The 13,355-nt window shown below is 47.2% G+C and overlaps 1 protein-coding gene across 3 annotated transcripts in view; it reads left to right on the forward strand.

The window, feature by feature from the left end:
* The first annotated feature begins 567 nt into the window (after positions 1 to 567).
* RNF24 (ring finger protein 24) overlaps positions 568 to 13,355 on the forward strand; it is an 81,310-nt gene continuing 68,522 nt past the window's right edge. Inside the window, exons 1-2 of one of the 3 annotated variants that reach the window (XM_053402063.1) lie at positions 568 to 711; positions 10,959 to 11,054. In XM_053402063.1, the coding sequence (XP_053258038.1) occupies positions 10,978 to 11,054 (77 nt within the window). In that variant the 5' untranslated portion in view covers positions 568 to 711; positions 10,959 to 10,977. The remainder of the gene's footprint in view (positions 712 to 10,958; positions 11,055 to 13,355) is intronic. The other 2 variants (XM_053402062.1, XM_053402067.1) reach the window with 2 other exon arrangements.

Genomic DNA, 13,355 nt, shown 5'->3' on the forward strand with positions numbered 1-13,355 from the left:
GAGCAACCCACTCAAGATGGGCGGGGTATAAATAATAAAATTATTATCCGGGAGTAGAAAGTCCCTAGTTTCATCAGAGAATTGTTGGAGGGTGTGGGGGTCACCCACCCGATTTGAAACTCTTCCAGACCCTGAGTTATCTTTGAAAATGTGCTAGCAGTTTTATTGATGACACTGTGAGACTAATAATTTGCTGTTTGCATTGTTTTATGCTATTCTTAATCACTGCATTTATTATGTTCTTGATGATCATTTATTACAATTGTATTATACTGGCTGTGATTAAGAATAGCACAACATAAAAACAAAAGAATAGCACAACATTATCATATCATATCATATCATATCATATCATATCATATCATATCATAATGTGAGTTCCCACTGTCTCCCTGTGCGAAGCCAGCTAAAAATGGCAGCAGAATCGCGCCTGCGCACTACGGAGCGTGAAGCCGCGCCACGGGGCGCTTTTCCCTTGCCCTTCGACGGGCAAAGCCTGTGGGCGGGGCCTGAGAAACGGGGCGGGGCGGAGGGTGAAGGGAGACGCGCGCGGGGCGGAGTGTTCCAGCATCCGGGTCCCCTTCCCGCTGTTGTGTGCCTGCGTTCCATCCCGCCTGGCATTGAGCGGCGCCTGTGCCTGTGAAGCGGCTGCCAACGTTCGGAGCAGAGCAGACTCTTCCGCCGGCGCGCAGGCAGCAGCATCTCCTCTGGGTGAGTAGCTAGTCCTGCGTGTGCATTGACCCCCCAAAAAACTCACCCCTCTTCTCCGTTCAGGCTGGGGTGGGGTGTGTGGGTCGGGGTCGTTTCCAGCCTGCCATGCAAAATTGAGGTGTCTGGGTATTTTTCCTTAAGATCTCCAGCCTTCCGTGCAAAAAAAATGGGGTTTTGCAGCTTTCAGTATCTCGTGCAATTAAAAAATTAAATTTTGGGGGGGTGCCCTGAGGTGTTTCTCTTTGCCTCTGGCTGCCTGCTTGGCTGCACGGAGAGAGGGCAGTCCTGTCTGTGACTTACAACAAAGAGGAGGGATGCGCGTTGCGAGAGGGGTTGCTGTCTGCGCTGTCTTTCCCCTTCCCAGTGGCAGCATCTATGGGGGATTTGGGGTGTGGGGAGAGACTAGGGAGGGAGGAGGTGGGGGGCACCCGCCTGTCCTTTCTCTCTTCCCTCTTTACCCCCAGTTCCCCAAGGACAAGAGCGTCCGTCTGGGATGCCTTTGGCTCCAGCCACTGGTTGGGAGAGAGACGGGTGGTCTGTCCTTGTGGGTCTCTGTGGGGCGTCCGAGTGGGGCGGCCTTTCTCCAGAGATGCTGGGTTGTCCTGTCTGCGCGCTCCCTGCTCTCTGTCTTCTTATGGGGGCTGAGATGGGCCGGAGGTCTCTGTGAAGATGGCCTTCCCTGGGGGCGATGAGGAGGGGGGTAGCTGGGTCTTGGGGTATGGTTGGGGGTCCCATCTATAGGGCTGTGAGAAGATGTGACGGGGCAGTCTGTAGGGTAGTGCATACGGCTCTTGCCAGGGGGCGCTGTAGAACCCTGGGGAAGGAATCTTGTCTCATTTGTAGGGCTGGGAGCTGTAGGGAAGACATTGGGGGGTATCTGGAACTTAGGGGGTGGGATAGGGGGTCCTGACCTCATATGCTCCCTGAAACTGTGCCCTTTTCATTCTCTGTATGGGGCTAAGATGGGGGAAACATAGCTAGACTTGGAGTCTGTATGGGGCTTCTGTGGGGCTGAGGAGGCATATCTCCCCCAGAGCAGCTGTGGGGCTTGCCATCCCCTTGGAGCCAAGAAGGTGTTTTCTATGGGGCCGTCCAGAAACGGGACAGCCGTTCTGCACAGCACACCTGTATTGCCATCCCTTCTGCGGAAGCACGTGATGCTGGCGTTCTCCGGATGATGTCTGGCTTGTTCCTGGGAACTGGGAGGTGGCCGTGTTGTGGGTTCCTTTCCTGTCGGGGTGTGGGGTGTGTGGGGTGTGTCGTTCCCTAAAGGGTTATTTGACACGTGTACCACAGTTCGAGGCTGCTGTGGGGTGTTGTTCTGTGGAGCCGAGAAAGCGTGGGCAGGTGCGTTTGGAAATAATGTGGTATCCCTTAGGGGAGATGCCAACACATTTTGGCAGCGTCGTGGTGGTGGATATATATATATTAATGTGCGTCCCGAAAGGGCTGGATCCGTTCTACCCACCTTGGCTGTGGGGGAAAGGCCAGGTCCCCAAGGCACTGCCCCAGTTTCTAATTCAGTTGTTTCTGTTTTGTTTGGCTGGCCTCGCCAGGTTGCAATGCCCAGTCTCTCTGCTAGTCTGTATTGAACTGGGTTATGCCAAACAGCATGGGCACCACTGAGTGGCTGCATGGATTTCCCCTTCTGGGTCTGGAATGACTCTTTCTCTGTGCTGAGCGCAGGCCCAGATATCTGTGGATGTGCGTCCACTTTAAGCTGGTCCAGCTCCTCTTTTAAATGCGAACCATCCAGCCTCCTGTCTTTCAAAAGTTGACAGGAGGGCAAGTTCCCTGGCTTGTTTAAAGGCAGATCAGACAAGATTATAAGAGTGTCTTTTATATGTCTGGAGAGGAAGTTGCAGCAGTTCTCAGCGACTCCCCTCCTTTGCAAAATAGCCTTTGATTATAGAGTGAGCCAGAAAAGCACAGGAAATTCCTAACGCTGAGTAGGACAGAGTCTGAAAGCACAGAGCTTTAGGTTGTGGGGAGTAGCGGGGGGGGGGGGTTAAGCACCAGAATGCAGAGATTGCCAAAGTGGTGCTCTCCAGATGTTTGCATGGTTAAACGCCAAGGGTGGCGGGGAATCGGAGCCCTCCCCCATCAACATCTGCAGGGCTCAGCCAACCTTAGAGACTGCTGCCATAGGCAAAGCGTAAGAGTGTGGAAATTTACCCCGGGGTGTTTGCAGAGCAGCTGGTTTTGATCGCTTGAGGAGCCAATGTAGTTCTCTGGCCCCCTGATGCTGGCCTCCGCCACGCCCTTTTGCAAATATCACAGGAGATGCCAAAGATTTCCTGTGTGTGTGTGTGCATTTCTAAAGAAACTTTGGCAATGCATTTCGATTGCATATTGCGTCTCTCCGGCCTTCCCTTTTTCATCTGTAGTTCCTGATCGCGCCTGCAACGTGCTTAGCAACACGGAAAGCTGGCTTAGTGGCTCTGCTTGCTTGCAGAACTCCTTCAAAATGCAGAGTGCGCTTCCTGCTGTCTTATTATCCTTGTTTTGGGTGTCTTCGATTCCCACAGATTCCTCCTTTTTGCTAAGTTGCCTGTGTGCCTTTGCACTTCTTCTGCAAGTTCTGTTCCGCTCTCTCGAGGTCCAGTAGGTGTACATTGCTGGAAATTTCCAGCTTTTAAAGAAATAACGTCATTCTAACAACAACAACAAAACAGGCTTGTGGTTTTCTCTGGCGGAGTTGTGCAAAAACGCTCAGTCTGAGACCTCTTTCCTTTCCTCTTTGATGATAGCTGTCTTCTCTGCATGTAGCCACATGGTGTTAATTTGAGACTAGATGTTTTGGTGAAATTAAACATTAATACATAGTATGTGGAGTAGATGTGTAGCTGTTTTAACAGAGTGGCGAGTTAATTTTCAAACACCAGCCACTCTCTGGGGCGGTTTTTTGTTTTTATAAGGGTCGGCGTGAATCGCTGGATGTTTTTGTGGTAGACTTCTGTGGAACTGAGAGGTTCTGGAGAGCTGGTGTGGCCTAGAGGTTAAGAGGTTGAGCTGATACTTCTCTCTTCTCTGCCGTGAATGAACTCACTTGGTGGTCTTAAGCAAACTGTGCTCTCTCTGCCTCAGTCCCCCCATCTGGAAAATGGGAGACAATATTTTTGTACACTCAAAATTTTTGTGACTCAAAGGTGGAAGGTGGTTTACAAATAGTCATATAAATAAATAATGCTAGCTTACCTGACAGGGATGATGTAGCATCACAACTAGATGATGCATGTGAAACCCATTGAACACCTTGAAAACACTCTACAGGTGTTAGACATTATCGCCAACATGGTTGTTCTGATCTAAAAGAAACTTGGGTTATTGAAAAAGGTAGAGAAGCAAAGAGTTCTTTGTGCTCAGATCTACAAATGAATTTAAACCGACGCGGCTGGCGCTGTGGTCTAAACCACTGAGCTTCTTGGTCTTGCCTATCAGAAGGTCGACGGTTCGAATCCCCACAACAGATGAACTCCCGTTGCTCTGTCCCAACTCCTGCCCACCTAGCAGTTCGAAAGCACCCCCCAAAAAGTGCAAGTAGATAAATAGGTACCACTCCAGCAGGAAGGTAAATGGTGTTTCCATGCACTGCTCTGGTTCCGCCAGAAGCGGCTTAGTCATGCTGGCCACATGACCCGGAAAAACTGTCTGCGGACAAACGCCAGCTCCCTTGGCCAGTAAAGCGAGATGAGCTCCGCAACCCCAGAGTCGTCTGCGACTGGACTTTACTGTCAGGGGTCCTTTACCTTTTTATTTGCTTAATAATTTCATTGGGAACCAGAAGACCACATCAGTGCAGCAAAATACTGGAATGTCTCAAGACAAATGGGAGGAACAGCTTGCATTTAAATTTTGTCAGATTAGAGAGCCTGGATAGGTTGGTTAGAGCGTGCTGCTGATAATGCCAAGGTTGCAGGTTCGATCCCCGTATGGGACAGCTGCTTATTCCTGCGTCGCAAGGGGGTTGGACTAGATGACCCTCAGGGTCCCTTCCAATTCTACGATTCACTCTGACCCTTGGCATAGAAGAACCAGGGTGGAAGATCTGACAGCCTTCCACATGGGGCTCATTCTCCCACGACACGACAGAACCAGGAGTGAGACCTTTTCTGTGTAATTGGAACATTAATTGCTCCGTTGGGTTGCCTTTTCCACCTGTGCGCTTTGTAAGAACATCCAAATGACTTTCTTTGCGCCAATGTGCCATCCACATGGCAGGTGGCAAAGCATGTGGGTTGGGGGAATGCAGCAGTGATTGTGTACAAAACCCCTGTCTGGAGTTGTGCGTGGCTTTTCACTGCAGGTACCACTTTGGTTATTTGCCTAAGATTTGGAAGCCCAGCTGCTGTTCAGGCGATGCTTGGTGTCCATATCTGGCCTTGCAAAGGGATATTCTTCCAGGTCACATTTGTGCAGCTCTGTCCCTACGGCAGTGGTTGCACGTCCAATGTCTCTCCAGCTTGCATTTATTTCCCTGCCAGACAGAACAGCTGACATGCTCTGTCCTGGTCCTCTTCTCTTGGCACGCTGCAATCTGCATGACGATGGCTAATAAATTAGGAATGTTTGGTTGCAGGGAATCCTCCCTTGGAGTTGAAGGCTAGGAAAGCTGAGCTTGCCTTCCCTTTTAGCCGTCTGATTACTGGACATGAGTTTAATTTCAGCTGCTATAGTGACACAAACAGAAGATCACATGGCAGAAGTGTTCCTGGACTGTACAACTTCAAGCTGCGGGAGTGTGGAAGCATTCTGCTCCATTAAAATACATATATACTCCCTGCACATAGAAAACTTAAGTGTCAGGGAGAAGCGTTCTAGCCTAGCCTTCTGCCTGACATGCTGTGAATGAGACTAGGGGAGCCATTCAGACATAAATACATTTCCCCCCGACCTGAAGCCTGGAGTGCAAAGGTGGGTTAGATTCCAGATCGTTTGAGGTCCAGAGGTGATTAGAAATGGATCTAGCTTGGGTGCTTTTAGAGGATATATGGAAATGACTCTGTTCTGCTGCATGAATTGGGCCATGACTTGCAAGGGGCTACAACTATTCCCTCTCCCCAACCAGCGTTCGAAATTCGCCAGGAGCCAGGCGCATTTTGCACCAGACTATTGCCCATTTGTGATCAAGTGAAGATGCCTGGTCCACCATCTGGAGCCGCATGCCTGGGGATCCTTGGATCTTGACCATTTTCACACACTAGCAACACACCCAGGAGAATTCTGTCCGTGATATTTTATCTGCACAATCAGAATGAATTTCAGGGACCAAAAAAATCATATTGAAAAACACGACTTCTGAGCTGCCTGGCCCAAGAATGGCAAGTGGACATTCTGTTTTGGCGACTGTAACCCAGGTTTAAGGAGCCATTGGGCACCTAGCTTATATATCTGAGTTTCTAACACTATACCCTCAATACGCTTTACATTAGTATACTTTGTACTAGCATATAGAAGAAATAGGTAGCCTCCATTCTGTCCCCTAAGGAGTGGTGGGGAAGGGAGCCTGTGGTCCTCCAGATGTTGCTGGATTGTAGCTCCCATCAGCATGGTTGGTGATAAGGGATAATGGGAGCTGTAGTGCAACAACATCTGGAATGCTGCAGGTTCCCCACCCAATGTCCTAAAGGATGCAGTACAGCGTCTTGGCCCTTTGGACCTTCAGGGAGTCATGGGAGATTTCCGTTCCCATGGATCCCAGTTTTGCAGGATGCAATGTATATCTGAATGCTATGCTGCTGAGGCAGTCCAGGCTGCAAGTAGAGCCCTCCAGAAGTAACGTAAGGAGACGCGGAGCAGGATTCAGTAGAACCTCGACTTACGTACAGCTCTACTTACGTACAGTTCCAGTTACGACCTTCAGTAGGTGCTTCGACTTATGAACTTTCCTCTAGATATGAACAGAGGCCTTGCCAACAGCCTGGAGCTCGCCCAGCCGGCTGCAGGGCAGCGCTGGGGCCTCTGCTGCCAGGGAGAGGGCCCCCATCCCACCCCCAAAGCTGTGTAAGAGGTGCCGCCTGCAAGAGGCACAGCAGGGCGCACTGCAGCCCCAAACACGCCGAGGAACTAACCTGAGGAAGTCCAGAGAAGAACTTGGCCTGGCAAGAAAAAAAGTGACCCTGGCCGAAGTGAATCAGCTCTTTACTGACCCTTGCCCCATCCCAAGCTTGAAGCCAGGTAAGCCCACCCACCCTCAGTGCACGTAAGGGGGGGAAAGTTACTTTTTTTCATCTATAATACTGTCTTATTTATTTTATAGTACAGTACATTGATTATAGGGACGCAGGTGGCGCTGTGGGTTAAACCACAGAGCCTAGGGCTTGCCGATCAGAAGGTCAGTGGTTCAAATCCCCACGATGGGGTGAGCTCCCATTGCTTGGTCCCTGCTCCTGCCAACCTAGCAATTCAAAAGCATGTCAAAACGCAAGTTGATAAATAGGTACCGCTCCGGCAGGAAGGTAAATGGCGTTTCCGTGTGCTGCTCTGGTTCGCAGGAAGCAGCTTAGTCATGCTGGCCACATGACCCGGAAGCTGTACGCCGGCTCCCTCGGCCAATAAAGCGAGATGAGCACCGCAGCCCCAGAGTTGTCTGTGACTGGACCTAATAGTCAGGAGTCCCTTTACCTTTACATTGATTATTGCCTTCATTTTATGGGTCTATGGTCTTGTTAGACAGTAAAATCCATGTTAAACTGCTGTTTTAGGGGGTGTTTTTCATCGTCAATTCACTTTTCCATTATTTTCTATGGAAAAGTGCGTCTCTGTGTGCGTTTCTAGTTATGACCGGACCTCTGGAACAGATTATGGTTGTAAGTAGAGGTTCCACTGTAGATTGCTTTGATGCTTCATTAGGGTTCCCTGGAACATGGACACTGGCATCTTCCCCCTGTGCCACTTGGGAATTAATTCCAGTTCGAGCTGAGAGCATTCCACTCAACCCTATCATGGACCATGCCATTGCTGCTTTAGGCTTGATGTGAATACCATCACGACCTGTTCTTTTTCTGCGACATGATTGAAGCAAACAAAGGCTGCCCTGCCGTTGTACAAGTGGATTCCTTGACAACTTGCATCACTGGTTCGAACGTGTATTAAAGATTAACTAAGGCTGCAAGCATCCTTGCACCATTGAAAACAAAGTTATAAAACGTGCTCTGAGACCTTGTTTTGGAATGCAAGAGGTGTTTGGTGTCTCGTTTCCTTTGTGTATACAAGAATTTGCTACCCCTTTGCTGTGAGATAGATGTGTGTATATATATATATATATATATATATATATATATATATATATATATACACACACACACACACACACATATATACATATATATATATACACATATATACACACACACATATATATATATACACACACACACACATATATACATACATACACACACATATATATACATATATATATATACACATATACACACACACACACACACATATATATACACACACACACACACACACACATATATATATATATATATATATATATATAGCGCGTGTTGGGACACCAGCTCATATATAGCGTGTTCGGACACCTGGATTATGGAAATCTTAGGCTGTGCCCCTTAGCCCACGAACGTGGTAATTTTCATGGGCCTCTCCGTGGCCTGCTTTCAAGGAAATGTGCTGGGGAAGAACTGTAACTCAGTGCTAGGAAACATGCGGAAATTCCAATGTTCAATCTCACGTGAAACCCTAGAGCTGTTAGTGAAGACAAAACTAACTTGGATGGCTCCAGTGGTCTGATTCTGCATAAGGCATCAATCCTTTGCTGGAGTTGGCGTAAACTCCTCTGGTCATCTCTCCTGGCACTGCTTTAACCTTCTCAAAAGTGCCAAAGAAATTTCTTCTTTCTAGTATTGCAGTGGAATTGGCACACACGCCAGCATGCAAGTAACCATGGTTTTGTTTTTTAGCAGATATGGCCTTTAACGGATATGGTGCCACGGAGATTTCTACAGTGGTACCTTGGTTTACAAACTTAATCAGTTCCGGAAGTCCATTCTTAAACCAAAGCGTTCTTAAACCAAGGAGTGTTTTCCCATAGCAGCGGGGGACTCAATTTCCAAATGGAACACACTCAACAGGATAAGCTGGTCTCCGGCCGTAATAAATTATCTATCTATCTATCTATCATCTATCTATCTATCTATCTATCACTCAACAGGACCATCTATCTATCACTCAACCAAAACACCTACTTCTGGGTTTGCAGTGTTCTTCATCCAAGTTGTTCATAAACTGAGCTGTTCTAAAACCAAAGTACCACTGTACTTAAAGAAAGCACAGTTTTCCAATTGGAAGCAGTTGCACTTGCGGTTTGTCATCGCATCTCTGCAGGATTTCAGGAAGTGGTCTCTCTCCCAGCCCTTCCCAGAGATGACGGGGATTGAACCTGAGACCTTCTGCTTGCGAGGCAGAAGCTCTTCCACTGAGCTACGGCCCTTCCCAGGCAGTCCTGGACTACACAGATCTCTCATTTGATTCCCTATATGGCAGCTTCCCCATGTGCATTATTAATTTTATTTTTGGCAAAATGCACCTGCTGCTCAACCGACAAAATATCTCCAAGCAGTTTGCATAAAATGCTGTGAAACGAATATTTAAAACAGCGGCAAAGGTGGACTTTAAAAACAAATAAAATTGTAAAAGTAAAATTTCAAAACGAAGATAAGATGATTAGATTTTTTTTAAAGGTCCATAAATAATGATTAGGTTGCTTAAACAACAACAACAAGAAGTTTTTGGCAGGCATCGAACAGAACAGAGAAGGCAGCTGCCTAATATTAACATATTGATACTAATAAGGTAATATAATTGTAAACATGATGGGAGAGGGAGCTCTGAGGAGCAGATGGTTCCCTGGTTTTTACTTCCTTTTGCCAAACCTGTTCTGGCAGGAGAGTTGACACATGGCCATTGTGTGTTGATTTATCTGCAGTGCTTTCTTAAAATGCTCCTCCACGTGGCTTCTGTAACTCTTTCAAGTACTGTTCCATTGATGCATCACATCCATCCATTCCCTTGTACCTCAGATTGCTTGCAGGACTTTGGAATCAATTTCGGAACTGGCGCTTAGACGGCTTCTTTTGCCGCATCCTCTGCATGCTCACGCAGTCACAACCCTTACGAAGAGATGTCATAATACATGTCTGATTTCACACCGGCAGAGGTCATGCTTTGGTTTAGCGGCGGGGTGAAGTTGCCTGAGGTTTGCCTCGCATTTGACACCTTGCTCTGTCCACATTATTGGTGTGTTTTAAATTATGTTGGTGGCTCGGGCGCAAATCAGTGGATTGGGTTAACATTTGCTGTGCGCTGGTGTAACGCAAGGCCCTGTGATATTTCCCAGCTTTTCAGCAGTGAGGTCATAGATGGGGCAGTGCCCCATATAATCCAACATCCTGTTCTTGCAAGCAGGACCTTAGCCCTCTACATTCCTACAATCTCCCAGTGTCTGATAGCTAGATAGGTTTCTTGTACAGTGGTACCTTGGTTCTCAAACTTAACCCGTTCTGGAAGTCTGTTCCAAAACCAAAGTGTTCCAAAACCAAAACACGCCTTCCCATAGCAAGTAATGCAAAATGGATTAATCCGTTCCAGACTTCTAAAAACAACCCTTAAAACAGCAATTTAACACTAATTTTACTCTCTAACGAGACCATTGATCCATAAAATGAAAGCTATAAAGAGTGTACTGCAGTCACACAATCAATCAGTCAGTAGCTGAACTGGGTTCTTCCACACAGTCGTAAAAACATAAATAGAGAGAGCTGCAAAAACAAAAATGCAAAATAAATAGCAAAAACAGACAGACCTCAGCGTAACACTCAAAACGGAAGTGTGGCACTCAAAATGGAGCACGTTCGGCTTCCGAAAAAAGTTTGCAAACCGGAACACTTACTTCCGGGTCTGCAGTGTTTGGGTTCCAAGTTGTTTGAGTACCAAGGTGTTTGAGAACCAAGGCACCACTGTATTGTTAGACGTTGGTGACTTGTGGGTGCTAGGAGTCATAAAGACCCCACCTGCTTGTGCGCAGACTGGAGGTAAAGTTTGTGAGCACTGGCAACAAACTATTGTCTCGCAGCTTAAGGGTGGTGCCTTTCAGATCATTCAGACTGCAGCTCCCACCATCCTTGACCACTGGCCATGCTGGCTGGGGCCGATGGGAGTTTGGAGACCAACAATGTTTAAGGGTGTTATGGGAATCTCTGTTGTTTTTCCTGTAGCGGAGTAGCAGGGCTGCCCATGTGGAAATTAGGGTCCGCGATGGAAGGAGGTGGATGTTTCCTGTTGCATTTGTGCAAATGGTGTCGCCTTTGTAGGTAAGCACTGTACGTTTACACTGTACGATACACTGTATACAAAGTCTTTTGTTCAAACAATACATCAAGTCCTATACATCTCAGTATTATAACTTTAGTTTTTTAAAAACAACAATCATTTCCCACAATTTCTTCAAATCTTTGGTCTGCGCACAACCATCTTCCGCAGAAACTGCTGCTTGCCTTCTATCACTGTGCCATTGAGAGCGTGCTCACTTATGGCTTATGTGTGTGGTACGGAAGCTGTACTACCCAGGACAGGATGGGGTTGTGCAGAGTTGTTAAGGCAGCAGAGAGCATTGTTGGCTGCCCACTCTCCACCTTAGAGCAGATTTATGCCACAAGGTGCCATAGGAAGGCACTGGACATAGTAAAAGATCCATCGCATCCTGGTCACTGTCTCTTCGAGCTTCTGCCGTCGGGACGGAGATACAGGACGATGAAGACAAGAACGAGCCGTCTTAAGAACAGCTTCTTCTCCAGAGCGATCTCGGCCCTGAATGGGAAGCCTGGACTTTGAAAGTCATCTAATCTTCCTTGCTGTACTATACTGTATTGTTTTAATTAGTGTTTTTATGGAGCAGTCAAGTAATTTTGTTGTCCCCGAGAGGGGGCAATGGCAATAAATATATTATTATTATTATTATTATTATTATTATTATTATTATTATTATTATTATTATATGTTTTTGCCTTTGGGGGTGAAGTCAAACGGTTGGAACTTGCAGCGCCTGCTGTGGCTGTGGAGACTGAGAGACATGTTTTGTTGCAGCTGGGGTAGAAGAAGGCGTCCGGTTGTGCTGCTGCAGATGCGCCGTGACGTTTCTTCTCTTGATGCTCCTCCGAGTGCTCGTTCCTCCTCTGGTCACTGCTGTGCATGGATGACCTGACGATCTGCCTCCAGGCACTGCAGTCGTCTGCAAGGGGTTGACGTTGCCAGACTTCATGTCACGTTTGCAGGCATCTTTGTAATGCAGAGTTGGTGCCTGAAACCAGCTCCCCATAAAACATATCCTTGGGAATCCTGACATTTTCCATTCTGTGTGCATTACCAAGCCAGCGTAGATGTCACTGAGATGGCAATGCAGACGTGCTGGGAATGCGAGTTTGGGAGAGCATGACTCAGTTTGAGACTCTGTCCTGCCATGTGCAAGTGGAAATAAACACATACAGTCAAACCTTGTTTCCCAAACGCTTCCGTTTTGGAACGTTTTGAATGCCAAAAACCCGGAAGCAAGTGTTCCTGTTTTCGGACGTTTTTCAGAAGCCGAACGTCCAACGCGGCTTCCATTTGAGGACAGGAAGCTCCTGCAGCCAATCGGAAGCCGCGCCTCGGTTGTTGAACATTTCGGACGCCAAACAGGCTTCAGGATTACATTTGACAACCCCAGTTTGACTGCATCCTGAAAACGCCATTTCTCTCCAGTATTCTGTCCTCAGTGGGAAATGGACTCAGCTTACGTACAAAGCTGTCCTTGCAACTTCCTCGTGATCGGAGCAGTGTGAAATGCAGGGATCAAAAACCGCCTCATTGCCGGTCCTTTCGAATGGAAATCCTTTTGCTGGAGGAGTTTTCCAGGTGTGCTTCCAGCTGTTCCTTGTCCTCAGCATCTGCGGATCCCGTGCGAAAGGTACATGTTGGAAGGGAAGTGGCGCATTGATTCATGCAGTCCATTGATCTGCTTTCCACTGTCGGCAAAGTATTGACAGCAGTAAATGGAAATTGTATCCTGTTGGGGATATATTAAATGCAGGCAGATCATAAAATTCACACAAATGAACCAGCTCAACTTTATCTCTCTTCTTTGTTGACCAAAAGATTCTGTGGCAGGTGCTGTTATTATAAAAGCTATACTGTTGTAAATAAAAGTTAACCCTTTCCCTTCAACGGCGCAGAGGAAGGAGAGCGCGGTTTATAGAAAATCGGCTACTTGGCGGATCGTGCACAAAAATCTTGAAAGAGAAGTTGGAAGACAATGATGGCATAAACCTCAGGGGAGAGGCTTTTTTTAATTAAAAAAAAAGGTATTTTATTGAGTTTTGAACAATCTAAACGGTACAATAAAGAGTAACAGTGTCAGCAAAGCAATTGCAGATCTCTTACAATTTGTTCCGTAAACTAAGACACGCACCGAGAAGACAGAAACAAGGAGCGGAAACAAAGATGGACTCAGATTAGTTCATCAAATCTGCCTGCATGTGAGGCTGGGGGTTTGCAAGCTACAGATGAGGCACTGATAAATAGAAACCATGCAGTTAAAAGTGTATCAGGTTTAGCCTGGCCGTTGGCTAATCTGAAAG

Source organism: Podarcis raffonei, chromosome 9, assembly GCF_027172205.1.
Source record: "Podarcis raffonei isolate rPodRaf1 chromosome 9, rPodRaf1.pri, whole genome shotgun sequence".
NCBI lineage: Eukaryota > Metazoa > Chordata > Lepidosauria > Squamata > Lacertidae > Podarcis > Podarcis raffonei.